We start from the raw sequence: 24953 nt of genomic DNA on the forward strand, positions 1-24953 counted from the left end.
CAACCTCCGCCTCCTGAGTTCACGCAATTCTCGTGCCTCAGCCTCCCGAGTAGCTGGGATTACAGATGCATGCCACCACACCTGGCTAATTTTCGTATTTTTAGTAGAGACGGGGTTTCACCACGTTGGCCAGGCTAGTCTTGAATTCCCAACCTCAGGCAATCTGCCCACCTCGGCCTCCCAAAGTGCTGGGATTACAGGCGTGAGCCACCGTGCTCAGCCCATGTTGCCTTTTTGAAATGCTTTTTTCAAAGCTACCCTGTGATGGTAATACACTAAAATTAGTACTTGTACATAAATTGTTAACTGACCTGCCCAGCATGGGTACCTAACTGGGGTTTAGGGTGGGGGGACAGAGGGCTTTTTAAGATTGGTGGTGAGGGATGGGTAGTAGTACAGACAGCCTGGGTAGGGTCCACTCCTGGTTTCATGGTGTAGGTTGCTGGACTTGGAGCATGGGACGAAGAGATGTTCAGAGATAGAGGTCATTAGGTTGCTGAACTCTCCTAGGGCAGTGGAGTGAAAAGGATGTAGCAGCCAAGGCAGAGAGTAGATCCCTGCAGGCTAACAGCTTGGGCAGGGGCCAGAGTGAGCCCCACCCCCGATGGCTCTAGTTCTTGTCCCTTGCAGAGCTCAGAAATGGAGGTGGCTCCTGTGCCTTGTCCAGCAATGGCTGCCTGAAAAGAACCCACAAGGATACCCTCAATCCACCCCAATGTGTTTCTGGTGTTATTGTAGCTAATCTCCCCACCAGTGGGTGAACTTGGGATGGGGGAACCTGGCTGCTGGGAGTGGAAACACCCTAGAGCCTCCACCCTGTACAGCTGCCCAGTGGACACACCTCTCTCCCCAGCAATTTCTCAAGGCACAAGATAAAGTAAGGGGCAAATACAAAGATAAAGCTGTGAGGCAGGAGGATCTGAGTCTGCCTCTAAAGGAGTAGCCAAGGCTCCTGTTTCTCTGCATCTTTTTTTTTTTTTTTTTTTTTTTTTTTTCTTGAGACAGGGTCTCACTCTGTCACCCAGGTTGGAGTGTGGTGGCACTATCCTGGCTCACTGCAGCTTCAAGCTTCTGGGCTCAAGTGATCCTCCCACCTCAGCCTCCCAAGTAGGTAAAACGACAGATGCACCAGCACACCTGGCTAATTTTTAAAACTTTTTTGTAGAGATGGGGCCCTGTTGCCCACCACGCCTGGCCCCTCAACACTTAATAGTGATAATAACACAATTCCAACCCTTGGTAAATGCCAGGACTCATCCTAAAATCTACATCGATAAACTCCTTTAATCCTCACAACACTGGGAAATACATATATATACTCATCCTCCTTTTACAGGTGAGAAAACTAAGGCACAGACAGATAAATCCCTTGCCCAAGGTCACAGAGCTGGTGAGAGGCAGGGCAGGATGCAGGCCTAGGCTGCCTGTGCTGCAGAGCTGCACCCTTGACCACTGTGCACTCTGCCTCTCATGCCCTCAGCTCTACCAGGTTGGGCAGGAGAGAGGTGGGAGAAGCAGTTAGTGGCTACTTGCTCTGGGCCAGGCACTTGGCAAACACCTGCAGGTTCAATCTTAGAAGAACCCAGTGAAGAATGAGCCAGATACTCACTGTCCACATGGAGAAGCAAAACCAGAAGTCTGACATCCACCAAAGTCACACAGCCCAGGAAGTGAGGGAGCTGAAATCCAAACCTCTGCCTGAGCTCTGCCCGCCAGGTGTCTCCTCCCCAGCCCACGTAGGGAGCTGAAGAGACTGAAGACCAGAGGGGAGGGAAAGAGGAGGCTAGAGAGGAGCTCCAGAGGTCTTCCTCAGGCCTGGCACCTGCCCCTGGCTTCTCTGAGGTCCACAGGAACCTCCAGACCTTCCCAGGATTGCCCAGCAGGGGAGGGGACCCAGTGGGGCAGGAACCCAAGGCAGTTGGACTCCTGGAGAGCAGCCACCCTGCCGCTCCTGCCTGCCTCGGTGCAACGGTCTCAGGCTGGGCTGCCAGGGTGGGAGCCAGGTCTCGTGGAGTCGCCCACACACCACACACCTGCCCTGAGGCCTTCGGGGACCAATGCAACAGGAGAAGTATTCCCGAGCACCGTGTGCTCCAGTGATCCCTGCTGATCCACTTGGGCCAACGGGGCTGAGGCCTGGAGGAGGAGGCTCCTCTGGAGGACATGGATAACATGGATTGCCAGCGGGGAAGGTCTGGAGCACTGGGGGCAGCCCAGGACCCAGAAAGCCAAGGACGGGGACCCACACAGGGCACAGTGGGAACAGAGATGCTGCTCTAAGGACTTGGTTCAGCCAAAGCACATCTTGCAGGCAGGCCTGCAGTCCCTTAGCTCCCTCTGACCCAGCCTCCACCATCCCCAAGAAAGGGACAAGGGGCTTCGGAGAGGGGCAAGTTGTACTGCAGGAATGGAGCAGATGAGTATTGGGAAGGGCCCAGGGCTTCACTAGTGCAGGCGCCGCCGGTACATCGCCACCAGGAGTGTGACTACCAGCACCCCCGCCACAGCCGCCTGGAGCCACAGAGCCCCAGCTGAGGGCCTGTGGCATGGCACCTCCCTCTCCTGGAACTTCTGGTCGATGTGTGGCCTGGGGCTACTCTGCAGGTCCGCAGGTGGCCCAGGGTTGCCCTCCATGAGCTGGATGCTGGGGTTCTCAGCCACGTGGATCCCAAAGGTGCCCTCGGACTTGTACTCATTCTCCTCTGGGCCATGGCAGGGCCCCATGCCCAAGGAGGTGCTGGCACTGATGGCAAGATCCTCGGAGCAGCCTGAGAACTGGCTGTCTGCCTGGGATACCAGCATGCCAGGCTTACTCAGCTCCAACTCAAAGCTCCCATTCTCAGAGCTGCTGTCTAGCCAGGCTGAGCGGCCTCCAGTGGCGCCTGCAGGTGTTGGAGCTGCTGGGGTCTCCTGGGAAAGAAAGGAGAGCACTGGAAGGGACTGGGGTTGACAGGGAGATGAGCCTAGTGGGGCGGTGCCATTCCCAGGCCAGGGCATGAAATAGCACTCCAACCCCTCAATTCCCAGTCCATAACGCCCCTAGGCTACCTTTTCTTGGAGCAGTGGGGGAAGAGGGGACCAAGGACCTGCATCAATGGTGGCCCCCTCCAGGGCAGCCTTTCCCTATCCCTGGCCTGTGAGCTCATACCCACCTGGAAGCCCTTGGTAGGGCGGGGCCCCATCCTGCACTGACATCCTGCCTGGGCCTGAGAACTAGAGAGCAGCCACAGGGTCAGAGGCCTGGCCATGTGCCCATAGGGCCATATAGACTTGGCTCCTCCCAGCAGACAGCCACAGCTAGGGTCAGATGTGAGGCTTGGAGCAGGCAACAATGGGGGGCTGCTGGGTCATAGTGGCTCCTCAGGTGGGACTGCGTTCTGTAAAGCCTGGCCATGGAGGGGCAGGCCAGGCATCCTGGTGGCAAAGAGCAAGGCAAAAGGCAGATGGGCCACTGTGCTGTCCCCCTCACTGCTTCCTTATGTGCAAAATGGCACTGTTCGGCTTCACTAGGAGCTACGAGCCTTAAATGAACCTATGCACCTGACCAGCGGGTGCCCCCTGTGGCTGACCCTCCTGAGGTGTCCAGACGTAGGAGCTCTAATGACTGTTCCTCCTGGAGAACATGGTGTGGGGCGTACATGAGGCTGGTTCTGTATGCCTGCAAGGAGAGGCCATAGAGCAGCCCAGGATGGAGACAATGCAGACTGGGAAGGGGCCAAGGCTGGGGCCAGGTGGGCAAGCTCTCCCGGGGGAAGGGGCCTGGATCCCTGCCAGGAGGGGCAAGGACTCACCTCAGTTCTGCTGCTCCTGTCAGTGGGGACTGTGCTGGCAGACACCTTGGTGCGCACCATGCTAGTAGGCACTTTGGATGGCACCATGCCAGCACGGGTTGAGTTGATGGGCAATTTGGATGGTGCTGGATTGGTGAACACAGAAGGCACTGCACCAGGGGGCTTTGAGCTAGTTGGCAACTTGGAGGGCAATGTGCTGGCAGATGCTGGGTTGGCAGGCACTTTCGGGGCCACTGTGTTCACAGGCATCAAGGTGGTAGGCACTTTGGAGGGCAGAGAGTTGGCAGGTGCCTCTGCCCCACTGGAGGAGATGATAGGCTCAGCCTGTTCACTCTCTGCAGCCCCTGCAGAGGCCAAGCCAGGGGATGAGGAGGAGGAAGAGGAGGTGCCAGTAGATACAACTGACCCTGCAGGTCCAGGCAAGCGGCTTGCCCTGGGGGTGGAACGGGCCAGGGGCTGGAAGGAGACAGATGGAGACACAGGCCCACGGGATGGTGTGAGGCTAGAGGTCGCACCTGCAGGTGGGAAAACACAAGTGGAAACACAGATCCAAAGACCGTTACCTTGAGGCCTGGAGAAGGGTCCCTCTGCCCCAGGTTTCACGGTCCCTACGGTGTCTAGGCCTCCAAATCTCCTGCCCTTGGAGGAGATGCCACAGTCCCTTTAGTCACTGCTTCCTGGCCTGAAAGCCCAACAGCTGCCCTCAGTCCTTGACCTGTAGCCCCAGGTCTGTCCTGGCACACAGTGAAATGGTACCTAGGAGCTTGAAGATCATTATTAATTATTCTCTCCGCTTTTTCCTCTCCCACCTGGGAAACCTCCCCTCTCCTGTGTCCGCCTTTTCTACCTTGACCTTAGCCTCATGGAATCCTGGACACTTCCCCCGTTGCTGTCCCTCTCCGACCACCACAAGTGGAAGCAGTCGTGGATCAGGGCGAGGGGTGGCAGGACGGCACATGCAGAACAGCTCATACCAGCCAAGAGGGCTGGCCATCCCAGAGGCTTGGGAAGAGAGGCAACAGGGACAAAGCCACCCCTGGGAGGCTGCCTGACCTGGGTCGGGGAAGCAGGGCATAGCAGGTAGTGATGGTCTGTAAAGGCAGTTGCAGCAGGACTCTCCACAGAACTCAGAATGCATATGCCAAGCCCCACAGCTGGCAAAGGTCAGGGTGATTCTGATGTACACCTCCCACATGGCAATCTAATACCACAGAATCTCATGGGACCTGTGTCTACAAACATACTGAAACCTAAGTGCCCTCTGCCTCCATGGTCTACAGCAACTCCTGAAAGGCATCCCATGGCCAGGTGACACTGCAAAGCACAGACAGGTGCTTGGAGCAGTTTGGGGATGACAAAAGTACTAAGATGACGCCTCCCAGCCTTTAACCGCTCATGTGTCTTGTGGCTGTCCCAGGGCACTGAGGGCTGACTGGGCACCAGCATCATGTGGAACAGTTTGGGAAGTAGGAAAGAGACATGCTAGCCTGAGAGGGCCAGATGGACAACTATATATTTCTGAGGGGGAGCACTGAGGTCTGGAGTTGGGTCCAGGCCACTGGATGATGAAGAAGTCTGGGAACTGAGAAGTTTTCATGATTCACCGGGAACTGGAGATCTCTGCAGTAAGGCAGTGCCTAAAGGCTCCCCTGCCAACGGCTGATGCAGCCCTGCACTGTCCCTTGCCCACCGCCCTCCAGGCCCTGGCTGATCCCCACAGTCCCTTTGGCAGAGGGCAGAAATGGCCCGACTTATCTCGCTTACCTCCACCTAGCCCCTTTGCACTGTGCCTGTCAGTCCTCCCCTCTAGGGAGGGAGTCTATTTCCCTACTCCTTGAATCTAGGCTGGCCTTATCACTTGCTTTTGCCCACAGAATGGGGCATGGGGGACACTGTGCCAGTTTTGAGCCCCCTCTCTCTCTCTCTGAGAACTCTGCCCAGCTGCCATGATGGGTCTGTGTGCTGGAGGATAAGAGACTACATAGAAGAGAACCAAGGTGCAAGGCCAACAGCCAGAGGCAGAACTTATGTATATATCAGTGAGTACTTGAGAGGAAATTCAGTCAAGACCAGAAGAAGTGCCCAGGTAGGTAGCCCAAATGCCTGACCTACAGGATCATATGCTAAATAAATGGCTATATTTTAAGCTACTGAAAAAAAAACAAAATTGGAAAACTGTATTTGTGACATAGCAAATGCTAACTGATACACCCGCTAAGGAACTGGTTTGCTTCCTGGGTTGAACTCCCTTTATTCCCACCTTGTCTCCTGTTCAAGGAAGCCAGAGGGGCAACTCTTAATTCTCACCTTCACTTGAGAGATCAGAAGGACCCTATAATTCCAGATTCCATGCATACCTGCTGTGTGGGTGCTGCCCAGTTCTGTGTCCTGCTCCTGATGCCCGCTGGAGGTCAGAGGGCTGAGGGCTGCCAGGTCAGGGGAGGGCTCCAGGGGGCCACCATCTGGACTCCTTGGGATGACTCTGGGGTTCAGTGTCTGTGGGGCTTGCTCTGAACTCTGCAAGAGGGAAAATATGATTAAGGCAGTTGCCTCTCCCAAGAGCTTTCAAAGGGCAGCTTGTGCTCCTGGGGCATCTCCTATAGGTCTCAGCCCACACCATGGAGCACAGGAGCCAGGGGAGCCCTTGTCTGGGTTCTGGTAATTCCCAGACCCTCTGTCCACAGGTGTCCTTGCGTCTACCTCACAGAAAACACACAGCATCGCCGGGCGCGGTGGCTTACGCCTCTAATCCCAGCACTTTGGGAGGCAAAGGTGGGCAGATCACCTGAGGTCAGGAGTTCGAGACCAGTCTGGCTGACATGGCAAAACCCCATGCTACAAAAACTACAAAAATTAGCTGGGCATGGTGGTGGATGCCTGTAATCCCAGCTACTCCGGAGGCTGAGGCAGGAGAATGACCTGAACCCAGGAGGCAGAGGTAGCAGTGAGCCAAGATTGCACCACTGCACTCCAGCCTGGGCGACAGAATGAGACGCTGTCTCAAAAAAAATAAAATAAAATAAAATAAAAACTGTGCTCTCCCAGCTGGTTGGTGACAGGATTAGGGCTGCCACAGGGTAAAGACGTGGTCAGCAGTCTGGAAGCTGGTCTGGGGCAGATTGCCACTAAGGAAGCCCTGGGGTTCTGAGCAGAGATTAGGAGTGAATTATAGGGGACAGGAGAGGGTTTCTGGAAGGCTCAATGGGCAGAAGTAGGCAGATAGGAACACAAAAGCAGGTGGCTCAAGGTGTCCTGTGAGGACAGACCTCTCCTGGAGACTCTGGCGCCTGGGTCTCCTGGACAGCCATGGGGTAACTTGGCTCCTTCTCTCTGTAGCCGTTGTAGGGGATACTGTGGGCCACAGCAGGTGTTGGGGGCCCTGGCCCCTCAGCAGGAAGTGACGGTGGCTCCAGTGGGTCTAGGGGACGGTCCGAGGTCCCTGGAGGACAAAGATGTAGTGTTATCAAGAAGGAATCTGGGCTGGGCATAGTGGCTCATGCCTGTAATCCCAGCACTTTGAGAGGCCAAGGCGGGCGGATCACGAGGTCAGGAGATCGAGACCAACCTGGCTAACATGGTGAAACCCTGTCTCTACTAAAAATACAAAATTAGCCAGGTGTGGTGGCGGGCACCTGTAGTCGCAGCTACTCAGGCTGATGCAGGAGAATGGCATGAACCCGGGAGGCGGAGCTTGCAGTGAGCCCAGATCGCACCACTGCACTCCAGCCTGGGCGACAGAGCGAGACTCTGACTCAAAAAAAAAAAAAAAAAAAAGGAATCAGGGGCTGGGCATGGTGGTTCATGCCTGTAATCCCAGGATTTGGGGAGGCCAAGGCAGGTGGATTAGGAGGTCAGGAGTTCAAGACCAGCCTGGCCAGTATAGTGAAACCCCATCTCTACTAAAAATACAAAAATTAGCAGGGCATGGTGGCATGCACCTGTAATCCCAGCTACTTGAGAGGCTGAGGCAGGAGAATTGCTTGAACCTGGGAGGCGGAGGATGCAGTGAGCTGAGATTGTGCCACTGCACTCCAGCCTGGGCAACAAAGCAAGACTCCGTCTTGGGAGAAAAAAAAAAAAAAGCCAGATGCGGTGGCTCATGCCTGTAATCCCAGCACTTTGGGAGGCCAAGGTTGGCAGATCACCTGAGGTCGGGAGTTCGAGACCAGCCTGACCAACATGGAGAAACTCTATCTCTACTAAAAATAACAAAATTAGCCAGGCATGGAGGCACATGCCTGTAATCCCAGCTACTTGGGAGGCTGAGGCAGGAAAATTGCTTGAACCCAGGAGGTGAAGGTTGCCGTGAGCCAAGATTGCACCATTGCACTCCAGCCTGGGCAACAAGAGCGAGACCCCACCCAAAAAAAAAAAAAAAAAGAAGGAATTGGGGGTTCTCCTCATGATGAAAGAGGCTTGGGTGCTCTTGGGTATATCCCCCGCCCCATCCATAGGTCCAAAAGCTGTTCTGATATGGGTCCACTCCTCAAGAGTGACAAGCATCACTTGGCAAGGGGGCAGGAGTGGGAGGGAGACAGCAGTTGGAGGACAAGGTAGCAAGGGAGGAGGGGGAGTGTGGGGGGAGCCTCGTAGGCCTCTAGCCACCCACACCGTGTCATCCCCAGGCATCCTGGGACCCAGTGGCTTTCTCCTCCACATGACTGTCATTGCTCACTGACCCCTGCCCTGATGCTGCTGCCTCAGCCCCTCCCCTTTGCCACCACCCCTCATCAGGCCCTACCACAGCCATTGTATTGTATTCAGGGGGTCACTATTTTTTTCTCTTTTTTTTTTTTTTTTGAGACGGAGTCTCACTCTGTCGACCAGGCTGGAGTGCAATGGCACAATCTCGGTTCACTGCAACCTCCACCTTCCCAGTTCAAGCAATTCTCCTGCCTCAGCCTCCCAAGTAGCTGGGATTACAGGCTTGCACCACCACGCCCAGCTAATTTTTTTGTATTTTTAGTAGAGATAGGGTTAAAAAAAAAAAAAAAGAGACGGCCGGGCGCGGTGGCTCAAGCCTGTAATCCCAACACTTTGGGAGGCCGAGACGGGCGGATCACGAGGTCAGGAGATTGAGACCATCCTGGCTAATACGGTGAAACCTCGTCTCTACTAAAAAATACAAAAAAACTAGCCGGGCGAGGTGGCGGGCGCCTGTAGTCCCAGCTACTCGGGAGGCTGAGCCAGGAGAATGGCGTAAACCCGGGTGGCGGAGCTTGCAGTGAGCTGAGATCCGGCCACTGCACTCCAGCCTGGGTGACAGAGCGAGACTCCATCTCAAAAAAAAAAAAAAAAAAAAAAAAAAAAAAAGTAGAGATAGGGTTTCACCATATTGGCCAGGCTGGTCTCAAACTCCTGACCTTGTGATCTGCCCGCCTTGGCCTCCCAAAGTGCTGGGATTACAGGTGTGAGCCACTGCACTCAGCGGGGAGAATCACTATTAATCTCCACACATGAAGAGTCACATTTAAAAAAAGAAGGAAGGAAAAACAGGAAGAGAGGAGGGGAGGAAGGGAGGGAGGGAGGGAAGGAGGAAAAGCAAGGAAGAGAAAAAGGAAAGAAAAGCAAGCATGAGAGCCAGACGCAGTGGCTCACACCTATGATCCCAGCACTCTGGGAGGCCGATCGCTTCAGCCCAGGAGTTTGAGACCAGCCTGGGCAACATAGTGAGACCTCATCTCTAAAAAAAATTTAAAAATTAGCCAGGTATAGTTGCCCATGCCTGTAGTCCCAGCTACTCTGGAGGCTGAGGTAGAAGGATCACTTGAGCCCAGGAGGTCAAGGCTGCAGTGAGCTATGATTGCACCACTGCACTCCAGCCTGGGTGACAGAGCAAGACTCTGTCTCTAAAAGGGGGAAAAAAAAAAGGAGAAAGAGAAAGAAAAGATAAACGTGGATGTCCCACAGCTGTAAATGTGACCAGGGTCTCAGGGGTTACCTCTAGTTTGAAATATAAATAGGGCTGGCCTGATTTTTCTTCCCAAGTCTTTTCTTTTTTTTTTTGAGATGGAGTCTCGCTGTCGCCCAGGCTGGAGTGCAGTGTTGCGATCTCGGCTTACTGCAACCTCTGCCTCCCTGGTTCAAGTAATTCTCCTGCCTCAGCCTCCCGAGTAGCTGGGACAACACGCCTGGCTAATTTTTTGTATTTTTACTAGAGACGGGGTTTCATCGTTTTAGCCAGGATGGTCTCCATCTCCTGACCTCATGATCTGCCTGCTTCAGCCTCCCAAAGTTCTGGATTACAGGCGTGACACACCGCGCCCAGCCTCTTCCCATGTCTTGATCTCACTCAGGATCAAACTCAATCTCACCAAATCCCCTCCAAGCACTCAGAGTGGCAGGGACACTGAGAGGGACTTAAGGAATAACTGGGCAGTTGGTAGAGGGCGTTGAAGGCTCTCAAAGTAAACCAGGGGAGGGGAAGAGAAGGTGGAGAGAGGGAGGATGAATGAGTAGGTGGGGGAGAAGAAATGAGGAACGGTGGGAGGCGAACGCTACAGCCATCCATGTGCTGGGCATACAGGAAGTGCCCAGCCCAGCTCAGTACTCAACACGCATCGTCCCGCAGTATCACCCACTGCAGCCCCCCGCGGCAGATGCTGCCATGAACTTCATTTTACAGAGGAGAGGCCTGAGGCTCAGGGAAATTAAGGGACTTGGCCAAAGGGACAGAGCTGGTAAGTGGCTCAACCTGGATCTACACCCAGGTTTATCCATCGCTTCACAGTGAGGAAAAAGAGGATGACAGAGAAAGGCAGGAGGTACAGGGAGAGGGGAAGGGAGAGCAGAGGCCAGGGAGCAGACCAGGGGTCCAAGAGGAAGGCCAGGGCAGGACGCTTACGAGGCTGGTAGCTCTGGTAGACACGGGCGACTTCGTCTGCGAGATCAGGTAGCTCACAGTCCCTCAGCGCCGCAATGAAGGACTCAACCCAGCCGGGCCGCCGCTGAAGGGTATTGAAGAGATGCCAGAGGGTGTCCCGGTTCCCTGAGAGTGTGCAGGTGGCCCGCAGTCGATCCTGGAAGACACAATGCCACTGTCCTGCTCAAGCCAGGCGGCCCCAGCCACTTACCCACCCAGAATGAAGCCACAGCAGGGCGGTGGGGTGCCAAGAAAGCCAGAAGAGCAAGGCGGCCACATGAAACTGAATTAGAGCCCAGGACAGGGCCAGGTATGGAGTGAGGAAGAGCAATTAGCAGCCACATCAATAAAGGCAGCTGCTGGAAACTGACAATTAAGTATGTCCTGGACTCTCCATTAAGGGCTTTGCATGTATCATCTTATTTAATGCCATTATTATCCCCACTATACTAATGAGGAAACTGAGGCTTAGCAGAAGCAAAGTACTATAGCAAAGATCCTACAACAGTGGGGCAGGAATCCAAACCCAGTTAATCTGATACAAAAGCCTTGGATTTATATGGCCCCCAGGGCAAAAAGAAAGGTTTGCATTAGGAGAGAAGGAAAAGGTAGATAACAAAAGTATGATGAAAGGGGCAAAAGAAGGAAAGAGAGGGGGCCGACAATAAGAAACAAGGAAGCTGAGAGTGCTGGGGAGATTCTGGGCAGATGACAGTGCCTGCAGTTTTTTTTTTTTTCTTTTTTCTTTTTTTTTTTAATTTCTTTTTTCGAGACTGAGTCCCGCTCCGTCGCCCAGGCTGGAGTGCAGTGGCACGATCTCACCTTACTGCAACCTCTGCCTCCTGGGTTCAAGCGATTCTCCTGCCTCAGTCTCCTGAGTAGCTGGGATTATAGGTGCCCACCACCACGCCCGGCTAACTTTTTGGATTTTTAGTAGAGACGTAGTTTCGCCATGTTAGACAGGCTGGTCTCAAGCTCCTGACCTCAGGTGATCCACCCACCTTGGCCTCCCAAAGTGCTGGGATTACAGGCGTGAGCCACCGTGCCCAGCCCTAGAGTTTTTATGTCTACCTGAATCCCCACATTAAAAACAAGCAACCAGATAGCAGAAACAAAAACCCACAGAATCCTGCAGGAGCTAGATATTCAGAAAAAGGAAAAAAGCCAGGTGCGGTAGCTCACACCTGTAATCCTAGCACTTTGGAAGGCCAAGGATCACGAGGTCAGGAGTTCGAGACCAGCCTGATCAACATGGTGAAACCCCGTCTCTACTAAAAATACAAAAATTAGCTGGGCATGGTGGCACATGCCTGTAATCCCAGCTACTCAGGAGGCTGAAGCAGGAAAATCGCTTGAACCCAGGAGGCAGAGGTTGCGGTAACCCGAGATGGCACCACTGCACTCCAGCCTGGAAGACAGAGCAAGACTCCATCTCAAAAAAAAAAAAAATCATACCACTGCACTCCAGCCTGAGTGACAAGAGCAAGACTGTCTCAAAAATAAAAATAAAGACCAGCCTGGCCAACATGGTGAAACTCCGTCTCTACTAAAAATACAAAACTAGCTGGGTGCGGTGGCTTATGCCTGTAATCCCAGCACTTTGGGAGGCCAAGGCGGGCGGATCATAAGGTCAGGAGATCGAGACCATCCTGGCTAACATGGTGAAACCCAGTCTCTACTAAAAGTACAAAAAATTAGTTGGGCGTGGTGGCAGGCGCCTGTAGTCCCAGCTACTTGGGAGGCTGAGGTAGGAGAATGTTGTGAACCCGGGAGGCAGAGCTCGCAGTGAGCCGAGACTGCGCCACTGCACTCCAGCCTGGGCAACAGAGCAAGACGCCATCTCAAAAAAAAAAAAAAAAAAATACAAAACTAGCCAGGTGTGGTGGCATGTGCCTGTAACCCCAGCTACTCAGGAGGCTGAGGCGCGAGAATCACTTGAACCCGGGAGGTGGAGGTTGCAGTGAACTGAGATCACACCATTGCACTCCAACCTGGGCAACTGAGTGAGACTCTGTCTCAAAAAAATTTTTTTAAGAAAATAAAGAAAACCCACAGAAAATATTTACTACACAACAAGATATCCCTATAAACCCCAAAATACAAGAGGGAGGGGCAAACCCCAAACAGACCTGCATACTAATACGATCTGTGTGGGAGGACACCAGAGACAGCAATGGGGCTCCTGAGAAATCTGAGGACAGGAGGCCCCAAAAGAGCCAACAGGTACCCTCTGGAGCACAGGGGTCCAATCTGAGAATAGCAGCTGCAACGGGGAGGGGTTGTGCCCGTTTCACCAGCTAGTGAGTGCCAGGGGCCTGCAGCAAGTTCTGTTGGGGCTAGAGCGACCTGGCTCCTGCCGGCTCTCAAACCTGAGTCCCAGCGCTGTGCCAGGACAGGGCCCCATGACAAAGAGAATGGAATCAAAACTGAGCAGGACAAGGAAGGGCAAGAGAGATGAAGGAAATAGGAGGTTCCAAAAAAAGTGGGCAAGTGGACCAGAGCCAGGAAATCTCAGAGAGCCAGTGCCATATTTTTGAGCAGTGTACAAAAACAACACAAGGGGGAGTTCGGCAAAGTCAGCACTGCCACCCCAAGCCACACTTCATCCAAAAGTTAGAAAAGCAGCAACGGCGCTCACGCCTGTAATCCCAGCACTTTCGGAGGCTGAGGCAGGTGGATCACGAGGTCAAGAGATCGAGACCATCCTGGCTAACATGGCGAAACCCCGTCTCTATTAAAAACACAAAAATTAGCTGGGCGTGGTGGCACACGCCTGTAATCCCAGCTACTCGGGAGGCTGAGGCAGGAGAATCACTTGAACCCGGGAGGCGGAGGTTGCAGTGAGCCAAGATCATGCCACTGCACTCCAGCCTGGCGACAGAGTGAGACTCTGTCTCAAAAAAAAATGAAAAGCAGCAAGGACAAGGAGCAAGACACAGCAAGAGGCAGAAGGAAGGAGCCAGCCCTGGCTTGGGTGAGGAACTAGAATAGGGCTGAGCTTTGAATTCCACAGTCCTGCCCCCAAGCCAGTGTCCGGTTGTCACTTCCCTTGCTCACCTGGTCTCTTGCTGTGAGGCAGGGCAGGTAAGGCAGAATCTCTACAACATCCACGTTGCAAAAATTGCTGAAATTGCGGCAGATATACTTATAGGTCTTGTCTTCAGCAAACGGCATTGCTGCTCAGCTTCTAGAGAGAGGGCTCTGGCCCCATGAAGGGTGGAGGGACTGAGAGGAAACGAGACTGGAAGAAAACAGAATCACACATGACAACAGGGTTGGGAGTGGGGCTGGACAAAAGGCAATTCTTTCTCAACTTTTTGGAATTTTTGTTTTCTTTCATCTTGAATTTCTTCTTCTTTTTCTTCTTCTTCTTTTTTTTTGAGACTGAGTCTCACTCTGTCGCCCAGGCTGGAGTGCAGTGGCGTGATCTCGGCTCACTGCAACCTCTGCCTCCTGGGTTCAATTGACTCTTACCTCAGCTTCCTTACCAAGTAGCTGGGATTACAGGCGCCCACCACCATGCCCAGCTAATATTTGTATTTTTAGTAGAGATGGGGTTTCACCATGTTGGCAGACTGGTCACGGACTCCTGACCTCAAGTGATCCAGCTGCCTCAGCCTCCCAAGTTTGGAGATTACAGGCGTGAGCCACCACACCCAGCTTTTTTTTTTCTTTTTCTTTTTTAAGAGACGGGGTCTCGGGCTGGGCGCAATGGTTCATGCCTATAATCCCAGCACTTTGAGAGGCCAAGTTGGGGGATTACCTGAGGTTGGGAGTTGGAGACCAGCCTGACCAACATGAAGAAACCCCGTCTCTACTAAAAATATAACAACAACAACAAATTAGCTGGGCATGGTGGTGCATGCCTGTAGTCCCAGCTACTCGGGAGGTTGAGGCAGGAGAATTGCTTGAACCTGGGAGGCAGAGGTTGTGGTGATCTGAGATCACACCATTGCACTCCAGCCTGGGCAACAAGAGCGAAACTCCATCTCAAAAACAAACAAACACACCAAAAAAGAGATGGGGGTCTCACTCTGTCACCCAGGTTGGGTGCAATGGTGCAATCATAGTTCACTGCAGCCTCAAACTTCTGGGCTCAAGCAATCCTCCCGCCTCAGCGTCCCCAGTAGCTGGAACTACAAACTTGCACCACTATGCCCAGCTAATTTTTATATTATTTCTAGAGACAGGGTCTCATGATGTTGCCCAGGCTTCAAGCGATCCTCCTGCCTCAGCCTGTCAAGTAGGTCGGATTACAAGTGCCAGCCAATGTGCCCAGCCATCTTTAATTTCTTTTTTTGAGACGGAGTCTCGCACTGTTGCCCAGGCTGGAGTGCAGTGGCGCAATCTCGGCTCACTGCAAGCTCAGCCTCCCGGGTTCACGCCATTCTCCTGCCTCAGCCTCCCCAGGAGCTGGGACTATAGGCGCTTGCCAACACGCCCAGCTAATTTTTTTGTATTTTTGCTGGAGACGGGGTTTCACCGTTTTAGCCAGGATGGTCTCGATCTCCTGACCTCGTGATTTGCCTGCCTCGACCTCCCAAAGTGCTGGGATTACAGGCACGAGCCACCATGCCCGGCCGCCATCTTTAATTTCTTTAAACATCCTATTTTATTACTGCCTGGGTCTCTCCAAAATTCCTGCAGAAGCCAGGCGGGGTGGCTCACGCCTGTAACCCCAACACTTTGGGAGGCCGAGGCGGGTGGATCACGAGGTCAGGAGTTTAATACCAACCTGGCCAAGATGGTGAAACCCCGTCTCTACTAAAAATACAAAAAAATTAGCCGGGCATGGTAGCAGGTGCCTGCAATCCCAGCTATTGAGGAGGCTGAGGCAGAGAATTGCTTGAACCCAAGAGGCGGAGGTTGCAGTGAGCCGAGATCATGCCACTACACTCCAGCCTGGGCCACAGAGTGAGACACCGTCTCAAAAAAAAATTCCTGCAGAATTTGCTAAAAATGAATTGATGACCACCAGCTACTCAAGAAGCTAGGGAAGGAGGATCGCTTGAGTCCAGGTGTTCAAGGCCAGCCTGGGCAACACAGTGAGACCCTGTCTCTAAAAAAATAAAAATAAAAATAATTGATGACCAAAAAGAATCAGATCCAGAATACCTAGGGCTCATTTCTTCCCTGCAGGGGGGTCAGCACTGGGGAGGTCTGCATGTACCCCTAGCACATGTGGTGGAGGATCTGTATGTGACCCTAGTTTCTGTGCCTATAAATGTCCTGGCTCTAAGGCCCTCAAGCTGATAGCAAGAGGGCTATACCTAAACATGCTGCTGCTTTGGGACACACTGAAAAAAAGCGAACCCCAACATGATAATACTAGGATCATCCTACTTTGAAGAAGAAATTGAGGTACGCTTGCTAGTTAGTAGAAGAGGAAAGAACTGAGATCTTTAGGTCAGCTTCTTTCCATGATGTGGCTGCAGGCCACCATTAAAGCGTGCTACACATACATTCTTTTTTTTTCTTTGTTGGGACAGAGTTCCACTCTTGTTGCCAAGGCTGGTGTACAATGGCTCAATCTCGGCTCACAGCAACCTCCACCTTCCGGGTTCAAGCGATTCTCCTGCCTCAGCCTCCTGAGTAGCTGGAATTACAGGCATGCACCAACACACCTGGTTAATTTTGTATTTTTAGTAGAGACAGGGTTTCTCCATGTTGGTCAGGCTGATCTTAAACTCCTGACCTCAGATGATCTGCCTGCCTTGGCCTCCCAAAGTGCTGGGATTACAGGTATGAGCCACCATGCCTGGCCCACATACATTCTCATGCCTTGAACTCACTGTGTGTCCTGGGCAAGTTAACAGTTTCCAGACTTCCTCACCCTTAAAATGGCTCAGATACCTTGTTTTGACCGTGCAGTAATTCAGCCTTATAAGCTTTCTTTTTTTTTTTTTTTTTTTTTTTTTTTTGAGACAGAGTCTCCCTGTCACCCAGGCTAGAGGGCAGTGGTGTGATCTCGGCTCACTGCAGCCTCCATCTCCCATGTTCAAGCAATTCTCCTGCCTCAGCCTCCCAAGTAGCTGGGATTACACGCACCCACCATCATGCCTGGCTAATTTGTTTGTTTGTTTGTTTGTTTGTTTGTTGTTGTTGTTTTTGAGACAGAGTCTTGCTCTGTTGCCCAGGCTGGAGTGCAGTGGCATAATCTCAGCTCACTGCAATCTCCGCCTCTCGGGTTCAAGCAATTCTCCTACCTCAGCCTCTTGAGTAGCTGGGATTATGGGTACACACCACCATGCCTGGATAATTTTTATATTTTTAGTAGAGACAGGGTTTTGTATGTTTTAATGTTGGCCAGGACGGTCCTGAACTCCTGACCTCAGGTGATCCGCCCGCCTTGGTCTCCCAAGGTGCTAGGATTACAGGCGCAAGCCAACGCGCCTGGCCAATTTTTGTATTTTTTAATAGAGACAGGGTTTCACCAACGTTGGCCAGGCTGGTCTTGAACTCCTGACCTCAAGTGATCCTCGCCTTGGCCTCCCACATTGCTAAGCCACTGTGGAAGCTTAATTTTTTTTTCTTTTTTTTTTTTTTGAGATGGAGTTTCACTCTTGTTTCCCAGGCTGGAGTGCAATGGTGCGATCTCAGCTCACTGCAACCTCCGCCTCCCGGGTTCAAGTGATTCTCCTGCCTCAGCCTCCCGAGTAGCTAGGATTACAGGCATGCGCCACCATATCCAGCTAATTTTGTATTTTTAGTAGAGACAGGGTTTTACCATGTTGGTCAAGCTGGTCTCAAACTCCCAACCTCAGGTGATCCGCTCACCTCGGCCTCCCAAAGTGCTGAGATTACAGGCGTGAGCCACCGCGCCTAGCAGCTTAAAAATTTTTAAGTGCCTCAAATATAAGCAATTGCTGCCAGTTGTTTATGTAGGAGTTACCACAATTTGCAATTATAGATGTATTTGCTTGTTATTTTTTTGCCTCCCCCATCAGGGAGTGTTGCAGGGAATAAAAGAGACAAGGTCTATGCCACATCCAATTTGTATTCTAATGGGTTGGGACAAATAACAGATCAGTAAATTAACACCCAAATAAGAATTCCAGATAGCAATAAAGGTTCTAAAGAAAATAAAGCAGGTGATGAGACAGAGCCCCTGGAGACAGGCATGCTACTTGAACTAGAGGGTCAAAGAAGACTTTCTGAACTAGTGTTCAGAACACAGTTGAGCCGTTCTCAGGCTCTGAGAAGATTGGTGCTTTAGGCAAAGGGCATGGTAAATGCAAAAATCCTAAAATGGGAATGAGCTTGGCATGTTTGAAGAACAGAAAGCAGGTCAGTGTGGTCTAGGTTAAGAAACCTAGGGATGGCTGGGTGCAGTGGCTCACGCCTGTAATCTCAGCACTTTGGGAGGCCTAGGTGGATGGATCACCTGAGCTCAGGAGTTCGAGACCAGCCTCGCCAACATGGTGAAACCCTTTCTCTACTAAAAATACAAAAATTAGCATGGTGGTGGGCGCCTGTAATCCCAGCTACCCGGGAGGCTGGGGCAGGAGAACCGCTTGAACCCAGGAGGCAGAGGTTGCAGTGAGCCAAAATCATGCCCATTGCACTCCAGCCTGGGCGACAAGAGCAAAACTCCATCAAAAAAAAAAAAAAAAAAGCAAGCAAACAAGCTAGGGAAAGGGGCAGAGATTGTCAAGGTCAAGGAGGTGGCAGGGGCCACGCATGTAGAGTGCTATAGGAATGGACTCTGGGTTTTAGTTGGCGTGAAACAGGGAACCACTGGAAGGTTCTGGCAGGGAAAGAAGAGGATCTGATTTACGTTAAAGACTTCTCTGGGCCGAGCGCGGTGGCTCAAGCCTGTAATCCCAGCACTTTGGGAGGCCGAGACGGGCGGATCATGAGGTCAGGAGATCGAGACCATCCCAAAAAAAAAGACTTCTCTGGTGGTTGTGAGGACTTTGGAGGGGCCAGGATGAAAACTGGGAGACCAGTCAGGAGGCCACAGCGCAGGAGACAGGATGATTATGGTCAGGATGGGAACCACAGAGATGGCAGGAGGCAGCCAGATTCCTGGTGTTTTGAGGGTGTAGGAGATAAGGGAGAGAAAAGAAGGATGACTCCTTGGGCACTGGATGGATGGAATGTGCCCTTTTACCAGGCCAGAGAAGCCAGGGGAGGAGCAGTGGCTCAGAAGGAACTCCAGAACTCAGTTCTGAACAAGTGAAGCTTGAGATGCTATTGGATTCCAAGTGGGTTGTCAGGGAGGGAAGGAGACAGGAGAGGACCAAATGGGCATCAGGCAGGCATGAAACCTCTCTCAGGAGGCAGTGCTGCAGAGCAGACAGCATCTAAAAGCTGCTTGCTTTGCCAACCACCAGGAGCTGCTGCATTCCTCCTGGGGCAAGTACTAATGACAGGTCGGGAGAGTCAGGAAGGTGAGGTGGGGGTCCTCTGAGCCTTCAAGAAATAAGCAAAGAACAACTCTGTGGGAGTTAACAGTCCCCTTTCTCAGCCAGGCATGGTGGCTCATGCCTGCAATTCCAGCACTTTGGGAGGCCAAGGCGGGCAGATCACTTGAGGTCAGGAGTTTGAGACCAGCCTGGCCAACATGGTGAAACCCAGTCTCTACTAAAAATGCAAAAATTAGCCAGGCATGGTATCAGACACCTGTAATCCCTGCTACTTGGGAAGCTGAGGCATGAGAATCTCCAAACCCAGGAGACGGAGGTTGCAGTGAGCCCAGATTGGGCCGCTGCGCTCCAGCCTGGGCAAGAGAGTGAGACTCCATTTCAAAAAAAAAAAAAAAAAAAAGACCCCTTTCTCCTTCCTTTCTCATGGCATCAGCCAGGTACCAGGAGGCAGTCAGATAAGGCACTCTTCTGCATTCCAGCCTCAGCCACAGATGGAGGGGAAGGGACGATGTGGCCCAACCAAAAGGAAAGGAAGCCCACATTTGTTCACATTTATGGAGGGCCCACTGCAGACAGGCACATCCTAAGGTTCTTTCAGTTAAACCTTCCCCAATCCTGTGACAGGGAAACTGATGCCAAGGTGCACAGCTGGCCAGAGGCTAGCACAGGATTTGAACCCAGAAACTGCTGCCTCACTGCAGCCAGTCATAAACTTTGCAGGGCACAGAGACCCCTGCAGCAAGAGAGACCCACACAGTCACCTGCCTTCAAGCCCAAAGAGGACCCAAGGTCACTTGGCGGAGGGGAGGCTGAGGGTGCACTTGGGAGGAAGCAACATTTAGTACAAACATTAACCCTGCCCTCACATGGCTGCCACAGGTCCCAGGTCGCTGGCTGTTCTAGATATTTTTGAGGCTTCACGGCTTCCATACAGAGAATGCCTTTTTCGTGTTTTTGGTTTGTTTCACTGTTTTCCTGGCACCTCCTTCCCATCTGAGAAGGAAGGAGGTGACAGAGTGTTCCCGATGCAGCAAAGTTTCCGACGTGACTGTCCAGAGTCTCTGAGTGCATTCCGGAAATAAATACTCACCCCCACCAAAGGGACAGGCCTCACAGCCTCGGATCGGATTCCTGGGCGAGACCCAGGTCCGCTGAGGGCGGGGAGGCTGTTCTGAGCTGGTGTCGCCGCCGAGAACTATCCAGACCCAGGGGAGGGCGGCAGCACTCGACCGCAAGGCGCAGCCGGTCGAGGCTCAGCCCCACCTTAGCGTCACCCTGGGCCCGCGGGCAGCAGGAAGAGGTCAGCGGCCGCTGCCCGTCCCCTTCTAACCCTACCTTTCCCCCAGCCCGAGCGCCACCCACTCACTCCCTTTTCCCTGGATGCTGGATGCGGCGCCAGCAGCCCTCAATGTTCCCGAACCCCGTGCGCCACAAGGCCGACTCTTCCGGAGCCCCGCGCGCCCTGTCCCCTCCTGGGCCCCCGCGCGCCCCAGACCCAGGGCGTCCCGGCGGGCTCGGTCCTGCCGCTGCAGCCACCTTCTCTAAAGGCGGCCGTGCGTGCTGAGCCGAGAGGACCCATCGCCCGGGCAGCGCTCTTACCTCGAGTAGCCCCGACCCTGAGACCTGGCGACCGCCGCCCGGGGCCCAGGACCCTTCCCTTAGCGAGGGGGCGGGGCAGGCAGGGCGCGCGGCCATTGGTCACGTGGAGGGGCAGGGCTACTCGGCCGCGCGTGGTTGGCTGGCGGCACAGGCCGCCGCGCGGCGGGGGCGGGCACTGGGCCTTGGTTTACTGGTGGGGAAGCGCTAGGCTGGGCACCGAGAACCGACCTGATTTTCTGCTGGGGGCGCGTAGTCTCGAGCAACTTCCAGGGGAAGTCCAGTGTCCGACCAGAAACCAGGCAGGCGGCCAGCCTCGGAGTCCTCAGGGGGCTGAGAATTCCATCCCCACGCTTCCCAAGTGAAACATCCCCTCCTCCAGCCGGGAGCTTTGACGGGTGAGGGTCTTCGTGTCTTTCTCTCCTCCATCCCCATGGCCAGGCATACAGTTAGTGCCCAATAAACGTTGGGTGACGCTGAAGTCACAGGGGCAAGGATGCCTAGCCTAGAGACGTGCACGCTGGGCCTGTGGGAGTGGGAGCGAGCGGGGGACTGCCGGGCAGGTAGGCGCAAGGCAGGGACACCGACGTTGGCTGGCTGGCAGGCTGGGTATGGGTTGGGTGCTGCGTGGGAGAGGCCTCTTACGCCCAAGGGCCTGAGACAGGTACCTCCTGCAGTTCCTGCCATCTGCCTCGCCCTTCCCCTTCTGGGGCAGAGGCCAGCACTTACTGAGCACTTACTGCCTTCCAGGCACAGGGCCTTCTTTTTTTTTTTTTTTTTTTTTTTGAGACAGAGTCTCCCTCTGTCGCCCAGGCTGTCTCCTTCTGTCGCCACCACGCCCGGCCTCAAGTGAGATTTTATTACTGTACTTTATATCCCTGTGAATATTTCACAACCTTCAGCATTTACAAAGTATGCTTAATCACACCTGAACTGTAAAAAACCAGCTCTACCTAGTTTAGCCAAGAGGGTATAAATGTGGATTAGTTCAAGAATCAAGCCTGCCTGCTCCCCACCGGGTTCTAGCAGCTTCATATCTAATACTTTTTTTTCGCCCCCCCCCCCGAGACGGAGTCTCGCTCTGTCTCCCAGGCTGGAGTGCGGTGGCGCCATCTCAGCTCACTGCAAGCTCCGCCTTCCGGGTTCACGCCATTCTCCTGCCTCAGCCCCCCCGAATAGCTGGGACTACAGGCGCCCACCACCACGCCCGGCTACTTTTTTTGTATTTTTAGTAGAGACAGGGTTTCACCGTGTTAGCCAGGATGGTCTCGATCTCCTGACCTCGTGATCCGCCCGTCTCGGCCTCCCAAAGTGGTGGGATTACTACAGGCGTGAGCCACCGCGCCCGGCCAATATCTAATTCTTTCGGGAAGAACATTTAAAGTGTGGGTGCGGGCTTCCAAATGCAGCTATCACTCCTGTCTTTGCTGGACCTCAAAGAGCATTAAAACAATCCCACTGATCTAATTAAACTAAAGAGCTTCTGCACAGCAAAAGAAACTACCATCAGAGTGAACAGGCAACCTACAGAATGGGAGAAAATTTTTGCAATCTACTCATCTGACAAAGGGCTAATTTCCAGAATCTACAAAGAACTCAAACAAATATACAAGAAAAAAACAACCCCATCAAAAAGTGGGGAAAGGATATGAACAGACATTTCTCAAAAGAAGACATTCATACAGCCAACAGACACATGAAAAAATGCTCATCATCACTGGCCATCAGAGAAATGCAAATCAAAACCACAATGAGATACCATCTCACACCAGTTAGAATGGCAATCATTAAAAAATCAGGAAACAATAGGTGTTGGAGAGGATGTGGAGAAATAGGAACACTTTTACACTGTTGGTGGGATTGTAAACTAGTTCAACCATTATGGAAAACAGTATGGCGATTCCTCAAGGATCTAGAACTAGATGTACCATATGACCCAGCCATCCCACTACTGGGTATATACCCAAAGGATTATAAATTATGCTACTACAAAGACACATGCACACGTATGTTTATCGCGGCACTATTCACAATAGCAAAGACTTGGAATCAACCCAAATGTCCATCAGTGACAGACTGGATTAAGAAAATGTGGCACATATACACCATGGAATACTATGCAGCCATAAAAAAGGATGAGTTTGCGTCCTTTGTAGGGACATGGATGCAGCTGGAAACCATCATTCTTAGCAAACTATCACAAGAAGAGAAAACCAAACACCACATGTTCTCACTCATAGGTGGGAACTGAACAATGAGCTCACTTGGACTCGGGAAGGGGAACATCACACACTGGGGCCTATCATGGGGAGGGGGGAGGGGGGAGGGATTGCATTGGGGAGTTATACCTGATATAAATGATGAATTGATGGATGCTGACGAGTTGACGGGTGCAGCACACCAACATGGCACATGTATACATATGTAACAAACCTGCACGTTGTGCACATGTACCCTAGAACTTAAAGTATAAAAAAAAAAAAAAAAAAAATCCCACTGCCTGACTAGGTGGTTCCCTGCCACCTGTCAACAGTTTTTATAAAAATTTAGACAAAGAAGAACACAACATGCTTCTGGTATTCCGATCAAAAGCTCATGATCTAAAACTAATCATAGGGAAACAGTAAGCAAACCCAAAACGAGGGACATTTAACAGTTGTCCTGTCCAATACAGCGGCTACTAGCCACATGTAGCTATTTTAATTAAAATTAAATAATACTTAGAAGCCAGTTCCTGAGACCCAGGAGCCACATTTTTTTTTTTTTTTTCTTTTTATTGAGACAGAATCTCACTTTTTCACCCAGGCTAGAGTGCAGTGGCCCAATCTCAGCTCACTGCAACCTCTGCCTCCCGGGTTCAAGTGATTCTCCCAAGTAGCTGGGACTACAGGTGCCTGTTACCACGCCCGGCCAATTTTTGTATTTTTAGTAGAGACGGGGTTTCACCATATCGGCCAGGCTGGTCTCGAAGTCGTGACCTCATGATCAGGCCACCTCAGCCTCCAAAAGTGCTGGGATTACGGGCATGAGCCACTGGCCCTGGCCCCACGAGCCACATTTCAAATGCTACTTTCACGTAGCTAATGGCTTCATACTGGGTGGCACAGAGCATTTCTATTTTTTTGTTTGTTTTGTTTTGGGAGAGAGTTTTACTCTTGTTGCTGAGGCTGGAGTACAATGGCATGATCTCGGCTCACTGCAACCTCCACCTCCCAGGTTCAAGCGATTCTCCTGCCTCAGCCTCCCGAGTAGCTGGGATTACAGGCATGCACCACCATGCCCAGCTAATTTTGTGTTTTTAGTAGAGACGGGGTTTCTCCATGTTGGCCAGGTTGGTCTTGAACTCCCGACCTCAGGTGATCTGCCCGCCTCGGCCTCCCAAAGTTCTGGAATTACAGGCGTGAGCTATAGCACCAGGCCCAAATAGAGTATTTCTGTCATTGCTGAAAGTTCTATTGGATAGCACTGCTCTGCAGAATAACTCTTCAAAAATTCCAAGGTCGACAAGGAAATGACAAGGAGACTGAGGGACTGCTCCAGAGAAAAGGACTTTGGTAGTGACACGACAACTAAACGCAATATGGGAACCTGGGTTGGATCCTGAAACAGAAAAAGGACATCAGGCGAAATTCAAATAAGGCTTTTGGATCAGTTAACAATTCTCTGGCGGGGCGTGGTGGCTCATGCCTGTAATCCCAGCACTTTGGGACACCGAGGTGGGTGGATCACCTGAGGTCAGGAGTTCGAAACCAGCCTGGCCAACATGGTGAAACCCTGTCTATACTAAAAATACAAAAATCAGCCAGGCATGGTGGCGGGTGCCTGCAATCCCAGCTACTCAGGAGTCTGAGGCAGGAGAATTGCTTGAACCCGGGAGGCAGAGGTGGCAGTGAGCCGAGATCACGCCATTGCACTCTAACTTGGCAACAAGTGTAAAACACCGTTTAAAAAAAAAAAAAACAGGCCGGGCGCGGTGGCTCAAGCCTGTAATCCCAGCACTTTGGGAGGCCGAGACGGGCGGATCACGAGGTCAGGAGATCGAGACCATCCTGACTAACACGGTGAAACCCGTCTCTACTAAAAAAATACAAAAAACTAGCCGGGCGTGGTGGCGGGTGTCTATAGTCCCAGCTACTCGGGAGGCTGAGGCAGGAGAATGGCATAAACCCAGGAGGCGGAGCTTGCAGTGAGCCGAGATCTGGCCACTGCACTCCAGCCTGGGCAACAGAGAGAGACTCTGTCTCAAAAAATAATAATAATAATAATCTGTCAGTTTTAGGATCATCGGGGGATTATGTAAGATGTAAATGTTTGCATTATTTTTGCAACTATGTT

The 24953-nt window shown here is 52.3% G+C and overlaps 1 protein-coding gene across 2 annotated transcripts; it reads right to left on the reverse strand.

Moving 5' to 3' along the window:
* Positions 1-1142: 1142 nt before the first annotated feature.
* Positions 1143-20730, reverse strand: MAVS (mitochondrial antiviral signaling protein). Of its 2 annotated transcripts, XM_023220219.1 has the most exons (7): positions 20622-20730; positions 13711-13894; positions 10636-10810; positions 7058-7230; positions 6149-6308; positions 3792-4306; positions 1143-2910 (listed from the first exon to the last, which is right to left on the reverse strand). In XM_023220219.1, the coding sequence occupies exons 2-7, from the start codon at positions 13825-13827 to the stop codon at positions 2446-2448; spliced, it is 1605 nt and encodes a 534-aa protein (XP_023075987.1). In that variant the 5' UTR covers positions 13828-13894; positions 20622-20730; the 3' UTR covers positions 1143-2445. The 2 variants fall into 2 exon arrangements, with proteins under 2 accessions (XP_023075987.1, XP_023075988.1); XM_023220220.1 differs by lacking the exon at positions 13711-13894 and having other exon boundaries at positions 2163-2910; positions 20622-20712.
* Between the last annotated feature and the right edge of the window lie 4223 nt (positions 20731-24953).

This window comes from Piliocolobus tephrosceles, chromosome 20, assembly GCF_002776525.5.
Source record: "Piliocolobus tephrosceles isolate RC106 chromosome 20, ASM277652v3, whole genome shotgun sequence".
NCBI classification, from domain to species: domain Eukaryota; kingdom Metazoa; phylum Chordata; class Mammalia; order Primates; family Cercopithecidae; genus Piliocolobus; species Piliocolobus tephrosceles.